Source organism: Bos taurus, chromosome 22 (genome assembly GCF_002263795.3).
Source record: "Bos taurus isolate L1 Dominette 01449 registration number 42190680 breed Hereford chromosome 22, ARS-UCD2.0, whole genome shotgun sequence".
In the NCBI taxonomy this organism is placed as follows: domain Eukaryota; kingdom Metazoa; phylum Chordata; class Mammalia; order Artiodactyla; family Bovidae; genus Bos; species Bos taurus.
Window position 1 is genome coordinate 49018905 of NC_037349.1, and position 23558 is coordinate 49042462.

General features: G+C 43.6%; 2 protein-coding genes and 1 pseudogene across 3 annotated transcripts; all 3 read right to left on the bottom strand.

Annotated features, from left to right (window-relative positions):
• Positions 1-5793: 5793 nt before the first annotated feature.
• Positions 5794-7626, bottom strand: IQCF2 (IQ motif containing F2). 2 transcript variants are annotated; one of them, XM_010817737.4, is made up of 3 exons: positions 7537-7626; positions 6993-7079; positions 5794-6241 (listed from the first exon to the last, which is right to left on the bottom strand). In XM_010817737.4, the coding sequence occupies exons 1-3, from the start codon at positions 7561-7563 to the stop codon at positions 5855-5857; spliced, it is 501 nt and encodes a 166-aa protein (XP_010816039.2). In that variant the 5' UTR covers positions 7564-7626; the 3' UTR covers positions 5794-5854.
• A 107-nt stretch (positions 7627-7733) lies between these two features.
• Positions 7734-11396, bottom strand: LOC132343539 (small ribosomal subunit protein eS7-like; annotated as a pseudogene).
• A 9945-nt stretch (positions 11397-21341) lies between these two features.
• Positions 21342-23021, bottom strand: IQCF3 (IQ motif containing F3). Its single transcript, XM_024982723.2, has 3 exons — positions 22905-23021; positions 22680-22739; positions 21342-21740 (listed from the first exon to the last, which is right to left on the bottom strand). Exons 1-3 carry the CDS (start codon positions 23019-23021, stop codon positions 21342-21344), a joined length of 576 nt encoding a protein of 191 aa, XP_024838491.2.
• Between the last annotated feature and the right edge of the window lie 537 nt (positions 23022-23558).

Sequence of the window (23558 nt, forward strand, 5' to 3'; positions counted from 1 at the left end):
TCTATATATTGAAAGCTAACAGAATGGAAGAACATAAATACATGGAAAGATATCCCATGTTCAGGGCTCAGAAAAGTTAATATTGTTAAAATATCCTTACCACACAAAGCAATCAATAGACTCAGGGCAGTCCCTATCATAATTACAATGGCATTTTTCACATAAATAGAAAAAAAATGATCCTACAATTTGCATATAACCATAAAAGACCTTGAACCAGTCAAAGTATTGTTGAGAAAAGAGAACAGATCTGGAGGCATCACACTTCCTGATTACAAATTATATTACAAAACCATAATAATCAGAGCAGAATGGTATTGGAAAAAAAACAGACACATAGACCAATGGGACAGGATTGAGAGTCCAATAATGAACACATACATATATGTATGGTAAAGTAATATTTGACAAGGGTGCCAAGAAAATACTATTGATAAAGAATTGTCTTTTTCAGTAAATGGTGGGAAAACTGGATATCCACATGCAAAAGAATGAAATCGAACCGCTCTTTTACATCACATGCAACCAACTCAAAGTGGATCAAAGACTTAAGTGTAACACCTAAAACCACAAAACCCCTAGAAGAAGAGAAGGGAAAAACTGCTTGACATTGGTCTTGGCAATTATTTTTTTTATATGTGACATCAAAAGCACAGGCAACAAAAGCAAAAATAAACCCAAGTGAGATACAGGAAATTAAAAAGCTTCTGCACAACAGAGGAAACAATCAGTAATATGAAAAAGCACCTTACAGAACAAGAGAAAGTATTTGCAAGACTTGTGTCTGATAAGGGGTTAATAGCTAAAACATACAAGGAACTCAAATAACCCAATAGTGAAGAAAAGCAAAAACAACCAACAACAAAAGTAAACCTGATTTTAAAATGGCCAGTGACCTGATTAGACATCTGTCCAAAGAAGACATACAAATGGCTAACAGATGAAAAAGTACTCAACACCACTAATAATGGAAATGCAAATCAAAACCATGTGAAATATAACCTCATACTTGTTAGAATGGCTATTATCAAAAACATAAATGGTAAGTGTTGACGAGGGTGTGGAGATGAGGGAATCCTTGTACATTGCTAGAGGGACTTAGAAGTAAAAATCCACAACAAAACATTAGCGGATCAAACCCAAAAATGTACAAAAGAAATTATGCACCAGGACCAAGTAGAAATTTATATCAGGTAAGCAAAGCTTCTTCACTTTTATTTATTATTTTTAGAGAGTGAAGGAGGCTTTTACAATAATTAATTACTCAATTAGGCTGCATTGGGTCTTAGCTGTGGCATGTGGGATCTTTCAGTGCAGCATGTGGGTTATTGTGGCACAAGGGCTTCTCTCTAGTTGTGGCATGTTGGCTTTTCTCTGTAGTTGTGGTGTGGGCTCCAGAGTGCATGGGCTCAGGAGTTGTGGTACAGGCTTAGTGGCTGCGGTGTGGCAGGCTTAGATGTCCCCTAGCATGTAGGATCTTGATTCCCTGACCAGGGATCGAGTCTGTGTCCCCTGTACTGGAAGGCAGATTTTTAACCATTGGACCACCAGGGAAGTCCCAAGGCTACTTTAAACATTCAAAAATTAATTGACCCACCATATCAACAGGCCAAAGAAGAGAAATCACATGGCTATTTAATATAGACAGAAAAATCATTTGACACAATCCAATGCCTATTCATGATAAAAAGGAAATTCTTAGTGAGTTAGGAATACAGGGAACTACCCTAACTTGATAAAAAGAAACCTATATCTAACATCACACTTTTACTGTTTCTTGGTATGGTGAGTGATTTTCTACTGTATAATGGACATTTTGGATATTAGGAGGCTCTTGATGCTATTTAAATCTTCTGTTCTAGAAGGCAGCATCCTGTTTAGGTTTAGCATGTGGATGCTGGCCTACTTTTGTGGACCCTATTTCCAATGAGAACTTTCTTTTCTGGGTTCCTTCAATGCAGTTCTGGTCTGCTTTATTCTTTTGGTTCCACTGGACCCCTTCTGGTGCCACCTGCAATGTTGAAGGCATTTTCCTAGGTTCCTTCTTGTCATTAGATGGAGGGTTTAGGATGTTGGACTTCTGAAGTAGAGAGCAATACCCTGGCCTGTTCTCTGACCAGCTGATGCCAAATGGGTTTCCTACTCTGTCTCTGTTGGTGCTACTGGATGAGAGAAGGGCCTACTTGGACTGTACTTTGCTGTTGGGTAAAGGGCCAGGAGGCTCCTGTTCTGGATCTTCTGTGGCTGGACAGACAGCCAGGGGCTGCTGGGTCTGGATTGCCTTCTGAGTGGAAAGCGAGGAGATTCTAGGCCTTTTGGAGCTGGGGTACAGGAGGACCCCACTCCTTCTTCCCATCTAGTTTGTGGTGGGAGATGCGTTGGCCTACTCAGGTTCTGCTGTTACTGTTGTGGGCAGATCAAGCCTGCTTCTGCCAGCAGATGAGAAATGCAGTGGGTTAGCCCACACGGATTGTGCTGTTACTGCTGCTGAGGACAGACTGCGTCATCACTGCTGGCAGATACGGGGTGTGGTGTGGGTGGATAAGCCTGGGTTCCACTGTTGCTGTGAGCAGATTATGCCTACTGCTACCAGTGAGCGTGGGGCATGGGATGGGTTGGCTTATACAGGTACTGGAGTCACTTCTGTAGGCAATTCGGTCTGCTGCTGCCACTAGACATGGATCTCCCTGCTGAGTCTCTGCTGGGCTTCTCTTACTTTGACCAGAGGGAGCATGCTTCTCACTTTGTTTTCTTTTGCTTTCCCTATGCCTGCTGTTGGTACTAGGTTGCAGACGTATCTGATGTCCAGTGTGAGATGTATGGCAGAGAAAACAAAACCCAGGGAATTCATTGAGGTGCACCTTTAAAAATCTTGAGATTCCTAGATAATCTGCCATCTTTCCACATTTCAGAGTCCTTTTATGATTGTGTGTTGGATTATTTCCAGAGTATTTAGTTTGTGTTCAGAGGAGAGGAAAGGGAGGGAAATGAGTTACACCATCTAGTAGAAATGGAAGCTCTCACTCCTAGGTTTTTAGCTAAATAGAATGCAAAACTTGTTTACACACACACACAAAACCAAATATGTATAGCAGATTAATTTCTAACCACTCAAACTGGGAGAAACTCCAAATCCTTCACCTGGTAAAAACTTCTGATAACATTCTTTAAATGGAATACCACTCAGCAATTAAAACAAATGAGTACACACAATACCAGAGAGAAGTTTCAGACACATTATGCTAAATGAAAGGAAGCCAGACTCAAAAAGCTACAAAATATTCCTTTTACGATGTCCTGGAAAAGGGAAAACAATAGGTACAGAGTACAGATCAGTGGTTACTAGAGTCTGGTGGAGAGTAGTGGGCGAGTACAAAGGAGTACAGAAGAATCCTGCTTTATGTATCTAGAAGCTCAGTTATTGGGTACATATATATTCTATATCAAGGAATCATTGTGACTGTTGAAAGATATGATAATACTGATGTTATATTTTTTACAAAGGTCTTCTATTAAGAACACATATTAAAGTACTTATGGATTGAGTGGTATGATTTTTATTGTTTGCCTTTAAAAATTATTTTAACAAGAATGGAGTAGCTAACTCTGTAGCCTGATGTAGAGAGAATGCATAAGGACTGAGAAATGACCATTGGATTTGGTCAGCTGGAATGTTGGTGATGTTGATCAGTGCAGTCTCAGTGAAGTGAGCGGGGCAGAAGCCTGATTGGAATGGGTTGAAGAGAAAATAGTGGGAACAGAAATGGAAACAGTGATGGCATGTTTTGCTATTAGGAGAAACAGAGAACTGGACAGAAATTAAGATGGCATTTTTAAAAGATGGAAGAGGTAGACATTGATACTTTGGACAATACGGTTATGAATGCAGGATCGAACACCTCGAGATGGCAGCAGGATAGTGGAGGGGTTAGCCTTTGATGGGATCAAAGACTCTTCATTTATTTCAACTGGAGGGAAGGCAGCAAGTGTGGTCCAGATGGAGCTGGGATGGAGAATAAGGTGGTAGGAAGATGGGGGTCCAGTCTGTTTCCATTTCGTCAGTTAAGTATGTTGTAACATATATCATCATTTTGGAGTTCAAGCGGAGAAGTAGAATTGGGCATTTGGAGAGGAGGTACTATGAATTATTCAATTCAGAAAAAACGAAATGCAAACACACCAGAGAAATTTATAGGGAAATCTGTCCAGTGGAGGTCTGCAGTCATGAATGTGAACTGGGACCATGCGTCATGGTTGAATGCGAGCTGAGTGTCATGCTACTCTTCTGCAGGCACAAAGCAGGTAGATGATTAAGTTCATTCCACACACCTTTGCAGAGATAGGGGTCAAAGGAAGTCATGTTGTTCAGGGGAGAGATCACAATAATTAAATATAGAATCTGAACTGGATAAAGATAGATACAAGGGCTTGTCAGGGATGATGGCTATAAAAAAATGGTAGAGTAAATAGATTGGAAGATATTTTCACACCTGAAGAAACATTCTATTAGTGATATTTGAAAGGTGAACTGGAAGAAGAGAATAAAATAAAAAAGAATGGAATGAAAAAGCAATTTGGGCAACAGTACAGTTATTGGTAATGGTAAGGTCTGCTGCTGCTGCTAAGTCACTTCAGTCGTGTCCGACTCTGTGTGACCCCGTAGAAGGCAGCCCACCAGGCTCCCCCGTCCCTGGGATTCTCCAGGCAAGAACACTGGAGTGGGTTGCCATTTCCTTCTCCAATGTATGAAAGTGAAAAGTGAAAGTGAAGTCGCTCAGTCGTATCCGACTCGTAGCGACCCCAGACTCATTGGACTGCAGCCTACCAGGCTCCTCCGTCCATGGGATTTTCCAGGCAGGAGTACTGGAGTGGGGTGCCATTGCCTTCTCCGATGGTAAGGTCTAGAGCCACACTAGTCAACGGAATAGCCACTAGCCCTATGTGGTTATTTAAGCTTAAATTAATTTAAATAAAATTTAAAACTCAATTCTTTAATTGCACCAGGCACATTTCAAGTCCTTCATAACCACGTGTGGCTCGTGGCTACCACACTGAACAGCACTGATACAGAACATTTCCATCATCACAGAAATTTCTATTGAGCAGCACTGGATTAGTATGACCATAGGAGTGAGAATGGAGCCAAGAGTAGGGATGGAGGTAAAATCAGTGGGAGCCCTGTTTGCTGTACAGCCCTCAGGGAGAGGAGTTCTGGTAAGGGAATTGGGAAGATGGAGTTGAAATGTCATGAACTCCTGTTTTCTGCCAGTCCCCAGGGTCATCACCTGCTCATCAGCATGCCCAGTCTCATCAACACTAAGGCTGGTCTCCTGCCCTTCACCTGGGGCTGCACTACACTCCTCCCAGAAGAGTCAGCCACAGGTTGGCCTTTCCACTAGGTGATTGCCAAAGACACCTTGTCTAAGGCATCTGAGACCACCCCCCAACCCCAGGAGGACAGAGAAAAGCCTCAGTGTCCATTCTCACGTGCAAAGGTACCCAGAGTCTTCAGGAAGATGCAGCTTACCTGACTCTCAGATTCCCAGTGGAGAATAAAGGAATGGGGTTGGGAATGGGAGCTGGGACTTCTGACTCTGTTATACATATAGGTAGACTAGGACCTCAGTTTCTGTTTTGACAACTAAGTACATGGCATACGGAACTGTCAGTCCAGAACAGGGTTCGTGGGCACAAAGGGAGAACCTCACTGAAGTTCTTTCCCAGGGAGAAGAGGAGGCAGCATGGCTTAAGTTCTAAAATTTCCATTAGCAGAGGGGAAACCATGAGACATACTTTATGTCAGGTTAGACCTTTACTATGGGACAGGAGACACAGTGCCCCTTCTTGCCATCCCTTAGGGGTTAATGATCTCAATGTGAAACTGTAGGTGAGTGGCTGTGACTACACAGTGGCCCCGGAGGAGGGCACAGGTCTGGCAGTTGTGGCATTGCCAGTGGCACTGGATGACATAGATGGCATTGAGTACTTGGCAGTATCGCCAGTGGATGCGCCACATACGGACCAAAGACTGGAGCTTGACCACTGCCCTCTCTCTGAGTGCATAATCACTCAGGGCTGCCCTCCGCTTCTTCTGCAGCAGCCTGTCCTTTGTCAGTCTCCACCAGCTCTGAATGATCCAAGTGCTCAGGGCTGCATGCAACAATGTCCGGCGTACCAGGGTGCCACGCCACCAGGCCTGGATCTTCTTGGCTGCTATTACTCTTCTTCCGTTTTTAGTTTTCTAGGCAGAGACAAGAGAGACCACTCAGAGAACTGCCTGCCACCAACTTGTAGGATATTTCTGGAAAGGGCCTGGTTCTCTTAATATCCCTACTTTGGAGTGTTCAGGGCAGATAGCAGGACACTGATCAAGAGGCCCTAGGTGCTGTTCTTCTCTGCCGATAAGGACACATCACCTTGCCTCAGAGTCACAGCATCCTCCTCCTGACTACCTCTCAGGTACATGGATCAAGGGAAAAACATTAGTAACTAGAAGTAAGCATTAGGGGTATGAGGGACTTTGTTAGTCATATTCTACCCCATCAGTGCTTATTGGGTTTTGGAGGTTTGGTTTCATAGTGCTTTTGCCTGGTATTCTCTGCTAATTCTAGTCCTATTGATTGATTGCTTTCTGCCACAACAGTGTATTTCAATACAGTTGTTGGTTTTTAACACCCTTATCATATATTCTACTCCAAGCTTCTACATATTGAGAACATTCTTTCTAATTCAGGGTCTTCACATTCTCATCTCCTGGCTTGTGTGTTTCTTGATGGCTTTCCTTTTCTCCATTCACTCGTCATGTCACAGTCAAACCCAGACTCAGAGTTCATGCTGAGAACAGAGTGGAGGGAAAATGAGCCAATGTTGAGTTGACTCTTGACTATCTTAAACTCAAAGATAACTGTGGCCTAAGAGGCACAATTCCACATCCTCATGACACTGACATAAATGTCCTGGATATCTGTACATTACACAGAGATTTTACCTACCTCTTTTTTCTTCTGCTGCTCTTTCATCTTCTTCATAGTTACTTCTTCTTTGTTCTCAATGATAATTTGAATTACATGGCCATCTTTCTGTTATCAGAAATAAATGGGAAATGAATGGGAGAGTGAAAACTACTGTTTCTCTCTATGGCTCTGCACAAAAGCTACCTACTGCCTCACATCCCCTCTTTTTCCCAAATTCATAAAGTCTTGAGTGAGTCCTACCGACCCTCAAGCCTGTTTAAAGTATCTGAACATGTTTCTTACACAAAACCGAACCCCCATGGCTTGTCTCTTGATGGTTCCTTCGTTTATCTGCTTCCCAAGGTCTGGCACAAGTCATATGAGGGGGAAAGCCCTGAGTTAACAATGGCTTTATGACATGAGGATTAGGATATCTGCACATAGGTTGAGTCTTCCTCAGAAACAAGATCCATGGGAATCTGTATTACCTGTCCACTTCCCTTCTGTCAGAAACGTATCAGAAAAAAAAAAAAAAAAAGAAATGTATCAGAGCTCAGAGTGGAAAGATAGGGCATTTGTGTACCATTCCTCCAGTGAGGCCCGTCCACATCCTCTCTTAAAACTAGTCACACAGGACGGCAAGAGGGACCATGGCAGTATAGCTCCATTCAGCTCTCTTGTGTCTCCTCAGACTTAGCACTTCCTGTCTTCCCTGGATTCAGGTTTTAGTACCTCAGTGCACCATAGGAAACTAGAAAGAGAGACCAGATGGATCTAGAAAGCAGTAGAATAAAAACAACAATATAAAATTAATTAAACAGAAAACAAAAATGCGTGGTGCAAGGTAGATTTTGAAGGTGATATCTTTCAAATTGGAGCTTCCCTGGTGACTCAGTGGTAAAGAATCTGCCTGCCAATGCAGGAGACTTAAGAGAGGCGGGTTCGACCCCTGGGTTGGGAAGATCCCCTGGAGGAGGGCACAGCAACCCACTCTAGTATTCTTGCCTGCAAAATCCCATGGACAGAGGAGCCTGGTGGGCTACAGTCCATGGGGTCGCAGAGAGTCAGATACAACTGAAGGGACTGAGCACACACACACAGAGTATATATGTCAGTGCCAAACTCTCACTTTATCCTCCCCCTCATGGCCTCATAACCATAAGTTTGTTTTCTACATCCATGACTCTACTTCTATTTTGTAAAAAGTTAATTTGTACCTTTTTTAAAAAAAGATTTCACATGTAAGCGCTATCATATGATATTTGTCTTTCTGTGTCTGACTTACTTCACTTAATATGACAATCTCCAGGTCTATCCATATTGTTGCAAATGGCATTATTTTGTTCTTTTTACGGCTGAGTAATAGTCCATTGTATAAATGTATGATACCTTATTTACCCATTCCTCTGTTGATGGACACTTAGGTTGCTCCATCTCCTGGCTACTGTAAACAGTGCTTCAGGGAACATTGGGGTGTGTGTATCTTTTTGAATTAAAGTTTTCTTTGAGCGTATGCCTAGGAGTGGGATTGCTGGGTCATATGGTAGTTCTATTTTCAGTTTTTTAAGGAGCCTCCATACTGTTCTCCACAGTGGCTGTATCAAATTACATTCCCAACAACAGTGCAAGAGGGTTCCCTTTTCTTCACACCCTTGCCAGCATTTATTGTTTGTAGATTTTTTGATGAAGGTCATTCTGAAGGTATAAAGTGATACCTCACTGTAGTTTTGATTTGCATTTCTTTATTAGTGATTCTGAGCATTTTTTCATGTGCTTTTTGGCCATCTGTATGTTTTCTTTGGAGAGATGTCTTTTGTAAATTTTCTGCTCAGTTTTTGATAGGGTTGTTTTTTGATATTAAGCTTCATGAGCTGTTTATATATTTTGGGAAGTAATCCATTGTCGGCTGCTTTGCTTCCAAATGTTTTCTTACATTCTTAAATTTATCTTTTTGTTTTGTTTATGGTTTCCTTTGCTGTACAAAAGACTTTAAGTTTAATTAGACCTCATTTATTTTTGTTTTTATTTTAATCACTATAGGAAATGAATAAAAAAAAAATCTTGCCGCAAATCATGTCAAGGAGCATTCTATGTTTTCCTCTAAGAATTTTATAGTGTCCAGCCTTACATTTAGGTCTTTAATCTGTTTTGAGTTTATCTTTGTGTATGGTGTTAGGGAGTGTTGTAGTTTCATTCTTTTACATGCAGTTGTCCAGTTTTCCCAGCACCATTTATTGAAGGGACTCTTTTTCTTCATTGTATATTCTTGCCTACTTTGTCATAGATCATGTGACCACAGGAGTGACAGTTTATCTCCAGACTTTATCTTGTTCCATTGATCTATATTTCTGTTTTTGTGCCAGTACTGTGTTTTTTTGATTACTGTAGCTTTGTAGTATGTCCAAAGTCAGGAAGCCTGATTCCTCCAGCTTCACTTTTCTTTCTCAGGAGTGCTTTGCTGGGATTTCCTTGGTGTCCAGTGGTTAAGAATTCACCTGCCAATGCAGGGGACATGGATTCAATCCCTGGTCCAGGAAGATCCCACATGCCACAGGGCAAAAAAGCCCATGCGCCACAACCACTGAGTCTACCCTCTAGAGCCTAAAAGCTACAGCTGCTGAGCCTGAGTGCCCTAGAGCCCATGCTCGTGCCCTAGAGTGTGTGCTCCACACAAGAGAAGCTCCACACATGGCAATAAGAAGCCCATGCGCCACAACTAAAGAGTAGCCCTTGCTTGCCACAAGTAGAGAAAGCCTGCAAGCAGTGATGAAGACCTAGTGCAGCCAAAAATAAATAAACACATATTTTAAAAGTCAGCTGCTCAAAAGTAATATTTATTAATTATAATAAATAGAGATGGCACGCTGACTCTAGAGTGGGCAGGCTTCAGTAGTTATAACGTGTGGACTCAGTATTTGTGGTTTGCAGGCTCTATAGTGTGTGAGCTTCAGTAGTTATGGTTCATGGGCTTTGGAGCACAGGCTCAGTAGTTGTGGCATGTGGGCTTAGTTGCCCCATGGCATGTGGAATCTTCCCAGACCAGGGATCGAACCCATGTCCCATGCACTGGCAGGCGGATTCCTAACCACTGAACCACTGGGGAGTTCACCCATGAGCTTCTTACAGACACCAGAAAATGTTTCAACTTTGTGTTCCACATTGTTCTGCTGTGTTTTATCCAAATGAACCTTTATGAGCCAGCTGCCATTCAGTTTCTTACAGATTCTCTTGCCTGTAATCTCACTTGGGGAAACCAAATCTTCCAGGATTACATCATGCACGGTTGTCAGACTGCAGCTCCTGGGATGCTTTTGCTTATTTTTTTGTATGGTTTTTTGAGTTGGCTTAGGCAGAATTCTTCTCTGAGCAACAGACGACGTGTTTCCTGCTGAACTTCTCCAAGTCACGCAGTAGTCAGACCTGGAATTTTTGGAAATATTTCATTTGAGGAATAAAAACAAAGATTAAAAGAGCTTTTTGACCAACACTAACTTCAGTGGCCTTGGCAGCTGTGATGTTCAGCTCCCGCAGCTGAGTTTTCAGGTCTGAGTTCATCTACAACTCTAGGAGGGTGTAGAAGATTTCAGACCAGAACTTGTCCAGCTTCTCACCATTGGGCTTCATGATCTTTGCCCTGGAAATGAACATGGCTTTGATCTTGCCAATGTGGCTGATACAGTTTTCCCCCAACACTTGGAGGCCTAGGCCTCAGGAGAGCTTGTTAAATCCAGGAGGCGAGGGGAAGAGGCAGGAATAGCATGAGTGGAGAAACAAGAAGAACCACAGAGAAATGGTAGAAGCCTAGAGAGTCCTAGGAAGCACTCTTGTAATTTCTTAAGTGGTAAGAGCATGAGGAGTATCTTTTGTTCTAATATTTTGTCTTTGAACTGGATTTTGATACAGAGTTCCTGAAATTCTTATGATTTCCTGAGTGTTAGAAGTATCCTTTGTTCTAATGTGGTGACTCTGGGAGAGCTCCTGGATGGACTAATGATGAGGCTGGTCATCAAAAAGATCAATGCAAGATTAAAACATGGAATTTTTAGTTTAAACCCTTTTTCTTAAGATGGGAAAGGCCAGAAATAAGATGCTCCAAAAGTGTCAAATATAAAGTATTTTTTATGAGCAGTAAAGGAGACACATAGGAGAAGACTTATAGGAGGCAGAAACTGACCTTTCCCATTCAGAAGGGTAAGAATTATAGATTTTTCTACTGTAGTGGTGTTCCCTAGATAAGTTGCCACACCATCACTTGGAAATTTATTAGAAATACTCATTCTTGGGAACATGATATACTGAGCCAGAAATGATGGATGGGGTTCACAGTCTGCTTTAATTAAACCTTCCACATCATTGGGACCATTGATGAAATTTGAAAAATACTGCCCTGACAATTTCCCTGTAGACCCATGATAGGATATCTTCATGGTAAGACTACCCACTTTCTTTAGAAGGTAGAGCTCAGAGGTTATTCTTGAGTGAAGGCTGACAGACACATGCTTTGCCTAAGTAGAGTAGAGGGCAAGAGAAGGACCTGACCACTTCATCTATTCCTCATGCAGCTGTTTCATGAATGGCTGATGATTGCCCATGGCTTCCTTCTGCTGACTAGTTGAACTAGGCAAATCATAACACTCCACTTCTGGCTCTCAGGTGACCAATCCATGATTAGATTCACTCTCAGATCATTCAAATTCTAGATGAGGCAACAAGAGAAACACATTGATATTAGCAGAGCCACCAGGAAGGGCACTGAGAGAGTGAGGTGGGAAAGGCCATGCTGTGCAGGCTTATGTAGCCCAAGGCAGGTGGGGAGACTTTTGGAATTCAGTTCAGTTCAGTTCAGTTACTCAGTCGTGTCCAACTCTTTGCAACCCCATGGACTGCAGCACGCCAGGTTTCCCTGTCCATCACCAACTCCTGGAGTTTACTCAAACTCATGTCTATTGAGTCAGTGATGCCATCCAAACATCTCATCCTCTGTCATCCCCTTCTCCTCCTGACTTCAATCTTTCCCAGCATCAGGGTCTTTTCCAATGAGTCAGCTCTTCACATCAGGTGGCCAAAGTATTGGAGTTTCAGCATCAGTCCTTCCAAGGAATATTCAGGAATGACTTCCTTTGGGACTGACTGGTTGGATCCCTTTGCAGGCCAAGGGACTCTCAAGATTCTTCTCCAATACCACAGTTCAAAAGCATCAATTCTTCAGCGTTCAGCAGGCAGATTCCTAAGCAAATACATAGTTTCATTAACATAGCTTAAGAAAAACATTTCCATGAGAAAAACACATTGGTTAACTCAAGGCAGAACCATGTGTCTCTCTCAATTTTTTGTAAAGAAGGAAAAAATGTCTGCCACTTGCAGTTAATTTCCTCCTGCCGCTTGGGGACTTCTTGCTTTCCTACCTGTTACCCTCTCATAACCATTGATTTACATGGGGTTGTCCAACTTTCCCAACACCACTTGCTGAATAGATGTCTTTTCCCCATTATATATTCTTGTCTCCTTTGTTGAAGATTTTTAAAAAGATTTATTTTATTTCATTTTTAGCTGTACTGGGTCTTTGTTGTGCAAGGGCCTTCTCTAGTTGTAGCAAGCGAGGTCTACTCTCTGGCTGTGGTGTGCAGACTTCTCATTGTGGTGGTCTCTCTTATTGTGGAGCTTGGGTCTAGGCACACAGGCTGCAGTATTGCGGCTCCTGGGCTCTAGAGCACAGACTCGGCAGTTGTGGTGCACAGGCTTAGTTGCTCCACAACATGTGGAGACCAGGGCTCAAACCACTGTCCCCTGAATTTCAGGGTGGATTCTTAACCACTGGACTATCGGGGAAGCCCCTGTTGAAGATTAACTGACCATTGGTGTATGGGTTTATTTCTGGGTTCTCTATTCTGTCCCATTGATCTATAGGTCTGTTTTTGTGCCATGTTGCTTTGATTACTGTAGCTTTGTAGTATTGTCTGAAGTCTGGAAGCGTCATGCCTCCTGCTTTGTTCTTTTTCCTCAGGATTGCTTTGCCAGTTCTGGGTCTTTCTGGGTTCCATATAAATTTTAGGATTTTTTGTTTCAGTTTTGTGATAAATGTCATGAAAAAATTGATAGGGATTGTGTTAAATCTGCAGATTGCTTTGGGTAGCATGACCATTTTAACTGTTAATTCTTCTAACCCAAGAGCATTCCTAGGCCAATTCCAAAAGCTGGAATCAAGATTGCTGGGAGAAATATCAATAACCTCAGATCTGCAGATGACACTGCCCTAATGGCAGAAAGTGAAGAAGAACTAAAGAGCCTCTTGATGAAAGTGAAAGAGGAGAGTGAAAAAGTTGGCTTCAAACTCAACATCTAGAACACTAAGATCATGGCATCTGGTCCCATCACTTCATGGCAAAGATGGGGAAACAGTGGAAACAGAGACAGACTTTACTTTTTTGGGCTCCAAAATCACTGCATATGGTGACTGCAGCCACGAAATTAAAAGATGCTTGCTCCTTGGAAGGAAAGTTATGACCAACCTAGACAGCACTCATCTCACATGCTAGTAAAGTAATGCTCAAAATTCTCCAAGCCAGGCTTCAGCAATATGTGAACCGTTAACTTCCTGATGTTCAAGCTGGTTTTAGAAAAGGCAGAGGAACCAGAGATCAAATTGCCAACATTGCTGGATCATGGAAAAAGCAAGAGAGTTCTAGAAAAACATCTATTTCTGCTTTATTGACTATGCCAAAGCCTTTGACTGTGTGGATCACAATAAACTGTGGAAAATTCTGAAACAGATGGGAATACCAGACCACCTGACCTGCCTCTTGAGAAACCTATATGAAGGTCAGCAAGCAACAGTTAGAACTGGACATGGAACAACAGACTGGTTCCAAATAGGAAAAGGAGTACGTCAAGGCTGTATATTGTCACCCTGCTTATTTAACTTATACGCAGAGCACATCATGAGAAACGCTGGGACTGGAAGAAGCAAAAGCTGGAATCAAGATTGCCGGGAGAAATATCAATAACCTCAGATATGCAGATGACACCACCCTTATGGCAGAAAGTGAAGAGGAACTAAAAAGCCTCTTGATGAAAGTGAAAGTGGAGAGTGAATAAGTTGGCTTAAAGCTCAGCATTCAGAAAACTAAGATCATGGCATCTGGTCCCATCACTTCATGGCAAATAGATGGGGAAACAGTGGAAACAGTGTCAGACTTTATTTTTTTGGGCTCCAAAGTCACTGCAGATGGTGATTACAGCCATGAAATTAAAAGATGCTTACTCCTTGGAAGGAAAGTTATGACCAACCTAGACAGCATATTGCAAAGCAGAGACATTACTTTGCCAACAAAAGTCCATCTAGTCAAGGCTATGGTTTTTCCAGTGGTCATGTATGGATGTGAGAGTTGGACTGTGAAGAAAGCTGAGCACTGAAGAATTGATGCTTTTGAACTGTGGTGTTGGAGAAGACTGTTGAGAGTCCCTTGGACTGCAAGGAGATCCAGCCAGTCCATTCTGAAGGAGATCAGCCCTGGGATTTCTTTGGAGGGAATGATGCTGAAGCTGAAACTCCAGTACTTTGGCCACCACATGCAAAGAGTTGACTCATTGGAAAAGACTCTGATGCTGGGAGGGATTGGGGGCAGGAGGAGAAGGGGACATCAGAGGATGAGATGGCTGGATGGCATCACTGACTCGATGGACATGAGTCTGAGTGAACTCCAGGAGTTGGTGATGGACAGGGAGGCCTGGTGTCCTGCAATTCATGGAGTCACAGAAAGTCGGACACGACTGAGTGACTGAACTGAACTGGACTGAGACAGCATATTAAAAAGCAGAGACATTACTTTACCAACAAAGGTCCATCTAGTCAAAGCTATGGTTTTTCCAGTAGTCATGTATGGATGTGAGTTGGACTATAAAGAAAGCTGAGTGCCAAAGAATTGATGCTTTTGAACTGTGGTGTTGGAAAAGACTCTTCAGAGTCCCTTGGACTACAAGGAGATCCAACCAATCCATCCTAAAGGAAATCAGTCCTGAATATTCATTGGAAGGATTGATGCTGAAGCTGAAACTGCAATACTTTGGCCACCTGATGCAAAGAGCTGACTCATTGGAAAAGACCCTGATGCTGGGAAAGATTGAAGGCAGGAGGAGAAGGGGACGACAGAGGATGAGATGTTTGGATGGCATCACTGACTCAATGGACATGAATTTGAGTAAACTCCAGGAGTTGGTGATAGACAAGGAGGCCTGGCGTGCTGCAGTCCATGGGGTCACGAAGACTGAGCAACTGAACTGAACTGAACTGAAGCTTGTCTGACAGAAACCTTGTGACAGAGTGTTGGAGCTGACCTGATCAGTTCTTTTTTGGGAAGGGGATGCAGTCCGTAATCCGACAGATGTGTGACCCCAGAAAGATGTCAAGCTCAAGTCTTAGCTGGCTTGCTTTGAGGTCATAACGGCCCTGGAAAAAGCCATGGGCCTGGCAATTATGCCAGCACCAGCAGACTTGGATGATTCGGGCAGCTTGGAGCAAACGGCAGTAACAAAGACGGGTGTGCCACATGCGAACCCAGGACTGTAGCTTGACCACTGCCCATTTTTCCCAAGTATAATTCTCCAGCACAGACGATCGCTTCTTCTCCAATAGCCCTTCCAGCCTCTGTCTCCACCAGTACTGAATGATACATGCTCTGAGTGCTGCATGCAGTAGTGCCCCGCCACCAGGCCTGAATCTTTATAGTTTTCTGTTCTTCACCTTCCTTTTCAGGGAGGGCCTGCAAGGAAAAAGAAGGGACACTCAGAAAATGTTCCCCACCCACCTCAGCTCTGGCATTAGCCAGGAAGGGGCCCTGATACTTCGTTAGCAATGGTCAGTTCCTCAGTAGTTCCTGAGCACTGGGCAGGCCACTGGCTGGAGCCAGAAGACCAGACAAGTTCCCCATCTCTGCCACTCTTGATTAACAGGCATATCACAGCTGAACTTGGAGTCTCACAGTCCTCATATGTTGCTTGGGGGCACACCTGCCCTAGCTGTCACTTGGTTCCTTGGGCTTGTTTGGCCAGTCTAGAACAAGAACAGCACGGTCTATGAGTCAAAGGGTTATTCTGTTGCAGCTGGGCCTGAAACCTACCTGGGAAGCATATCACTTCCCTTCAGATCTCATCCACAGGCTGAAAAAGGGGCATCCTTTGCTCTCCTTTCATGCCTGACACCAGCTCCAGTGCACAACTTGCTGGCTTCTCTGTCAAATCACAGGATTAGATGTTTGCCTGTCCCACACAGTTTGGAGCCCTGCTCATTTATTCCTCACTTTCACTTCTTTTGGTTCTCACATCTTGAACTTCAGTTAACACATATATATGCACTCATGTAAACACAAACACACTCCCACACAATTCCAGACTTGGGTTTCACTATAGTTCACTATGTATCCTGCAAACACAGCCCTCACAACCCCACTCCCCAACTTTGCATAGCCTGGGGTTCCCACTTTGCAGGGTTTCTTCTCCCTGTAATCCATGTCTCCATGTCTCAGTCACCCACCTTTTCAGACCTAGAAGGAACTAGGACAAAAGGACAATCGAGGATGAGTCAATTTTTATTCATTCCAACTCTGGACAGGACAACCACTCATCTTGGTTGGACTGGGACACTCTCGGCTTATGACTGTTGTTCCTGAACAATAATCCTTAACACTATCTTTCACTCACAAATAGACTTTGCTTTGGGTGACAAATTCCCTGCTCATCCCATGCTATGGGCCACAGAGAAGACAACAGTCACTCCTGGGTGACTTTAGACTCACTGCATGTTGGGGTCCCCCTCAACTTTGAGAGGCTCTGTTGACTTACTTTTGGTTTAGAGGGTGAAGTTTTTGGTTTGGAGGGTGGAGGTTTTTCTCTCTTTTTCTTTTCTACTTTCATGCTCATCAATGCAGTTTTATCAACATTTTCCTGTATTCAGAGTTAAAAGGGGAAAGATAAGGGTAGGTTGTTCTTTGCAAACTCTATGCTGAGTCCACCACAGGCTCCACCTCCTGCCTTGCCCAGAGACCCCAGATATAGGACTTGAATCCTTAACAACTGTGGAAATTCACCTTTCCCTGCCTGCAACTTTGGGTAGACTTGACTCTCTCTCTTAAACAACATAGAATGCCCATGACTTGGGAATATTGGTTCAAATCCCTCAGGTCTGTGATCCCTTAGATTTCCCCATAGTTGGAAGGTAGATGGTTCTACCAATGTCAGGTCTGTACTTTTCTTTGAGGTCCATACAAGTTGTATGTAGCACTTGTTCATTTCTATGGCTGTGTAGTATACCACTGTATGACTGTACTATGATTTATTTAGTCATTCACCCATTCTGGTTGTTTCCAAGTTTTTAGCTATTATCTAACTACAAAATTTTGAACCTTTTGTTTGAACATATGTTTTCAGTTCTCTTGGGTATATATCTAGGTGCTGGGTTATTCATAATTCCATAATTAACTTTCTGAGAGAATACCAAACTGTTTTCCATAGCAGTTACTCCATTTTATATTTCCATGAGCAATGTGTGAGAGATCTAGTTTTTCGCATCTTCATTCATCTCTTATATTGCAGATACTGTTGTATTGCAGAGATGGAGCCAACAGCATTTCATGATGGACTGATGTGGAAGGGAATGAATGGAGGAAAGTAAAAGTGAATATTCAGAGAGGATTCCTCTGAATCAAGCAGACTGAGTGAATGGTCAAGGGAGGTATTCTTTTTTTTTTTTGGCAGCACCGTGTGGTATGTGGGATCTTAGTTCCCTAACCAGGGATTGAACTTGTGCCCCCCTGCAGTGGAAGTGCAGATTCTTAGCAACTGGACCACCAGGAAAGTCCCTAATTTTCATCATTTTTGCCAACAGTCTCTCTCATTGAGTACTTTTGATGCGTATTGTTTCTATGGAGTTGGGGGTAAGGGAAGCCCAATTGGAGTGAGTTTAGGAGTATGGGAACAGAAGAAGGGGAGGCAGTGACAACATATTTTGCTTTGAGGAGATGTAAAACCTGGAATATGAGATAGTCAAGCATGGACTTTTTAATTATGGGGGATAGTTTGTAGGCTGATGGGAATGACTTGGTGATAAGGTGGAAACTGATTCAGAGAAATGAAATTACAGGATGACATCATTGCAAAGGTAAGAGGTGACAGTGAACAAAAGATAAAAAAAACAGTACAAGAAGAGCAAAGTGGAGGGGTAGCCTCAGATAGGGCAAAGACAGTTCATTTCAACTCAAGGAAGGCAAAAAGTGTGGTGCAAATGATGCTGAGATAGAAGGATGAGACAATAGCAAGATGGGTTCCCGTCTGCTGCTGTTTCCTCCATTAAGTGTGTGGTAATATCATCGTTTGAGGCTAAGAAGAAAAGAGGGAGAACCTGACCTGAAGAGACAGGAAATAATGTAAAATCTTCAGGTCAGGAAGCAAGATTATAACCTATTACAAAACCAAAATAGTCACAGATGTAGAAAACAAACATGTGGTTACCAAAGGGTAATGGGGGGAGGGATAAATTAGAAGATCAGGATTGACGTATACACATTAGTATATATAAAACAGATGAACCTATTGTATAGCACAGAGTACTCTGTTCAATATTCTATAATGACCTATATGTGAAAAGAATCTAAAAAGAGTGGACATATGTATATGTATAAATGATTCACCTCACTGTACAGCAGAAACTATTACATTGTAAATCAAGTATGATCCATCAGAGGGCAGACAGAATGAAAACCATAATCACAGAAGACTAACCAAACTGATCACATGGATCACAGCCTTTTCTACTCAATAAAACTATGAGCCATGCTGTGCAGGGTCAAAGCTAGTGGAGGTGATGGAATTCCAGATGAGCTATTTCAAATCCTCAAAGATGATGCTGTGAAAGTGCTGCACTCAATATGCCAGCAAATTTGGAAAACTCATCAGTGGCCATAGGACTGGAAAAGGTCCAGTTTTCATTCCAGTCCCAAAGAAGGGCAATGCCAAAGAATGTTCAAACTACCTCACAACTGCACTCATTTCAGATGCTAAAGGTCATGCTCAAAATCCTCCAAGCTAAGCTTCAATAGTACATGAACCGTGAACTTCCAGGTGTACAAGCTGGATTTAGAAAAGGCAGAGGAACCAGAGATCAAATTGCCAACCTCTGTTGGATCATCAAAAAAGCCAAGAGAATTCTAAAAGAACACCTACTTCTGCTTCACTGACTATGCTAAAGCCTTCAACTGTGTGGATCACAACAAACTGGAAAATTCTGAGAGAGATGGGAAGGCTAGACCACCTGACCTGCCTCTTGAGAAACCTATATGAAGGTCAGGAAGCAACAGTTAGAACTGGACATGGAACAGACTGGTTCCAATCAAGGCTGTGTATTGTCACCCTGCTTATTTAACTTATATGCAGAGTACACCATGAAAAATGCTGGGCTGGAGGAAGCACAAGCTGGAATTAAAATTGCTGGGAGAAATATCAATAACCTCAGATATGCAGATGATACCACTCTTAGGGCAGAAAGTGAAGAACTAAAGAGCCTCTTGATGAAAGTGAAAGAGGAGAGTGAATAAGTTGGCTTAAAGCTCAACATTCAGAAAACTAAGATCATGGCATCTAGTCCCATCACTTCATGGGAAATAGATGGGGAAACAGTGGAAACAGTGTCAGACTTTACTTTTGGGGGCTCCAAAATCACTGCAGATGGTGACTGCAGCCATGAAATTAAAAGACGCTTACTCCTTGGAAGGAAAGTTATGACCAACCTAGACAGCATATTGAAAAGCAGAGACATTACTTTGTCAACAAAGGTCCGTCTAGTCAAGGCTATGGTTTTTCCAGTGGTCCTGTATGGATGTAAGAGTTGGACTATAAATAAAACTGAGCACCGAAGAATTGATGCTTTTGAACTGTGGTGTTGGAGAAGACTCTTGAGAGTCCCTTGGACTACAAGGAGATCCAACCAGTCCATCCTAAAGGAGATCAGTCCTGGGTGTTCATTGGTAGGACTGATGTTGAAACTGAAACTCCAATACTTTGGCCACCTGATGCGAAGAGCTGACTCATTGGAAAAGACCCTGATGCTTGGAAAGATTGAGGGCAGGAGGAGAAGGGGACAACAAATGATGAGATGGTTGGATGGCATCACCGACTCAACGGACATGGGTTTGGGTGGATTCTGGGAGTTGGTGATGGACAGAGAGGCCTGGTGTGCTGCGGTTCATGGGGTCGCAAAGAGTCAGACACAACTGAACTGAACTGAACTGAAAGCAATTTGAAATAGTAATTTTATGTGTGTTCTAATAATTAAAAACAAGCTTTGTATTCTATATGCTTTTCCATTTATATTCATCAAAATTTGATTGTTTTACAAAATAATTGGCCTATGATGGACTGAACGTTTAAAAAAATAGTCCTTCCCCATAGATAGCCTCAGAAACAATGGTCTTTAGTACAATCACAGGAGTGAATGACTAAGTTAGGGTGGAAGTCAAAATCACAGGAGGTGAGAGGCAAGAAGCATGGGGGTATCATCCAGTCAATGTTGAAGTCACTAAGAATGGTGTCATCCATAGAGTGGAAGTGTTTGATATCAGTGGGAGCCTTATTTGTGTTTAGCACCCTTGAGAAGCTTGCAATCATGGGGGAGGGTAGAGGCAGTTCTGAGGTTCCTTAAGATCATGGTATCTGCTATTTCCCAAAGAAAATAGCATCCAGATACAACAAAGATCCCATAATGTGCTGCAATTAAGACCCAACACAGCCAAATAAAGTAATTTTAAAAAAGAAAATAGAATCTAAATTAGCATTAAGCTTGTAAAACATTGTGTCCAGTCATCACTCAGGCCAGCCTCCTGTGGTTTCTCTGGGCTGCTCTGTTCCCAGGAGAGCCAGCCAAGTGGCTGACTTCTGTCTGGGGCTTGCCAAACACGAAACCAATGGGTGTAATCCTCGCTGGGTCCTAGTGGCAGGCTGAGAGTGTGTAGCATGTTTTCACTCTCATACGAGGAGGTACCCAGAGTCTTCAGAAATACAAAGCCCAGTGCCTCCCAATTGCGAGTTTAGGAGACAAGACTGATGATGGAGATGTGGAATGGGACACCTGGCTCTGCATATATGAGGTCACCCTCAGGCAGCAGTTTCTGATTTGGATAGAGTGGCACATGGCTACTGTGGGTCCAAACAGGGGCCACAGGCACTGAGGGGCGGGAGTGGGGGTAGGAGGGAGAGATACCTATACTGAAGTATTCCCTGAGTAGAAGAGGGCAGGGCCTGGATCTTTGGGGTCCCCACCCTGAGAGAGTCCCTGAAACACACAAAACCTGGTCAGACATTTATTGGGGTGGTGGAGCCAGTTCTCCACCCTACAGTATTCTCTTAGATTGATAGGATTTCAATATGGAACTCTGGCTGGTTGAAAGCACCTCCGTATAGTGCCTGTGAAGCATCACTGGTCTGAAAGGTGAAGCAGCTCTGTGGAGCTTGTAGTATGCATACAGCGTTGCACACTTGGCAGTAATGTTGATGGCACTGCCACATGCGAACCCAGGACTGGAGCTTGACTGCCGCCTGCTCCTCCATTACATACATCTTCAGTAAGTTCTTCCGTCGCATACACAACTTCCTCCACAGGACTGTTCTCCACCAGCACTGAATCATCCAGGCCCTGAGGGCGGCTGCCAGCAGGGTCCTACGCACCAGGGTTCCACGCCACCAGGCCTGGATCTTCCTAGCCGCCTTCATCCTTGCTATCTGGCGTTGTTTTGCAAGAAGCAACTAACCAAGAAAAGCAGAAGACTCCCAGTGAATTTGTCACCATCAACCACAGCTGTGGTGTCTGCCACAAAGGACCTCTGGTTGTCTCTCTGAACAATAAGCCTTTTCCCTGGTGGTTCTCAGGGCTGGCTGGGTGGGGTTCTGGCTCTACTTCTGTCTTGTCAATGCCCACAAACACATCTGCTTACCCTCTGAGTCAATGTCTTTGTCTGTATAAAATGAGGATATGCTTTCCCTGTGGTCTTCACAGGTTCATGGAATCAGTGGAAACACTTTCTGATCCAGAAGACCAGACATAGATGTGAGGAACCAAGGGGTCCTCATCAGGATTAAACTCTGAGTTTGTAGCTTGCATCTTAGCCCATCAGATTCCAGCCTGTGATGCTACCTCTGTCACAGCCCCCTCGTAGCTTCCTCCACTTCATTTCTTTTGACTTCCACTACTCTTTCCTGGGGGCTCAGATGGCAAAGAATCTGCCTGAAATGCGGGAGACTGGCTTGGATCCCTGTGTCGGGAAGATCCCCTGGAGAATGGAATGGCAACCCACTCTAGTATTCTTACCTGGAGAATCCCGTAGACAGAGGAGACTGGAGGGCTACAGTCCATAGGTTTGCAAAGAGTTGAACATGGCTGAACAACTAACACTTTCACTATCTCTCAGTCACTCTCATATCCTTCTAGGCCCAGGATGCCCTTTCTCCAGCTCTCCAGTTTTCACTGTGCTGTGTCTCACTTTCCATGTGGCCTGTTAGTATCCTGACTCCTTGCGTCTCTACTGTCTCCCTGCCTCACCCAGAATATGGAGGGAATATACCAGGACAGGAAGGCACCACTGAGCTGATTCCTGTGAGACTAGAGATGAAGCCTTTACTTCCAGGGACCCTGGGGTCAGAAGGCCAATGGTCTGAGGTTCCCACATGCTCCTGGGCCCCACCTACCTTCCTTTTCCTCTCTTTCTCTAGATCGTCATTATCTGGTTCTGGTTCTGGTTCAGGCTTCTGCAATCAGAACGTAGGGAGAAAACATGAGTGAGGACCAGTCTCTGTGCAAAGTTCCCAAAGCCCCAGCTCCCTGTTCTTTTCCAGGGTCCTTGAAGTCATCCAAAGCTTCCCTCAGCCATGGGGAACTCCCCACCCTTGGGGAAGGGAGTGTCTAAGTCTTACAGAGCATTTACTGCCCATGGTTTTGGGGCAGTGGTTCAGGTGTTCATATCCCTCTCTGGTCGCTGCTCCATTGGTCTTGGCAGAGGCAGGAAGGATGGTAGATGAGGAGACAGCCATGATGTCACAAGGGCAACTATGACCCAAGGACCATGTTGCCTTCTCCAGGCTCAAACTTGTTGGATAAAGTGGAAACACCTGCATTTCCCTCCTACTAGGGATGCACCAGGGTCTTTGGTAGAACCACATCCCCTGAGAGTGTGTCTTGTCCCAAGAATGATCTCCGGTTTGGTCCACCCACAAGATCATCCTATCCTCAGCTACTGAGCAGAGCAGCTCCCATAATGCAGAGGAAGGTGCATAGGCTCAGGCTGCTCTCCACACCCTCCCATTTTCTCTGCAATGGTGCCCTTCTTCAGCAGGTGAGAAAGTCCCTCCTCTAATGGGGAAGAGTGTGGGTATGGATGGTAAGCAGAAGGGGCCAAGGAAGGTTTGGGATGGATGCACCTCAGTCAATTTCTGCTCAGTCAATTTCTCCAGCTCCTGTCCTTCTATAGCTGTTGAGCTGCACTTAGCAGGCCAATGTTACATTCCTTATAACAAAAGAAGCCCTTTCATCCTGTCTGAAATATACTGGGCAGGAGGAATTTCCCAAAT

Excerpts from the sequence above, each read along its gene's own strand:
- IQCF2 (XM_010817737.4), bottom strand. The coding sequence starts at position 7,563 with ATGTGGACGGGCCTCACTGGAGGAATG. Across the intron at positions 7,080-7,536 it reads CGGGCCTCACTGGAGGAATG|AAAGATGGCCATGTAATTCA; the intron begins GTACACAAATGC and ends TTCTGATAACAG. Across the intron at positions 6,242-6,992 it reads AGCAGCAGAAGAAAAAAGAG|AAAACTAAAAACGGAAGAAG; the intron begins GTAGGTAAAATC and ends GTCTCTGCCTAG.
- IQCF3 (XM_024982723.2), bottom strand. The coding sequence starts at position 23,021 with ATGGCTGTCTCCTCATCTACCATCCTTCCTGCCTCTGCCAAGACCAAT. Across the intron at positions 22,740-22,904 it reads CCATGGGCAGTAAATGCTCT|AAGCCTGAACCAGAACCAGA; the intron begins GTAAGACTTAGA and ends TTCTGATTGCAG. Across the intron at positions 21,741-22,679 it reads AGAAAGAGAGGAAAAGGAAG|TTGCTTCTTGCAAAACAACG; the intron begins GTAGGTGGGGCC and ends TTTCTTGGTTAG.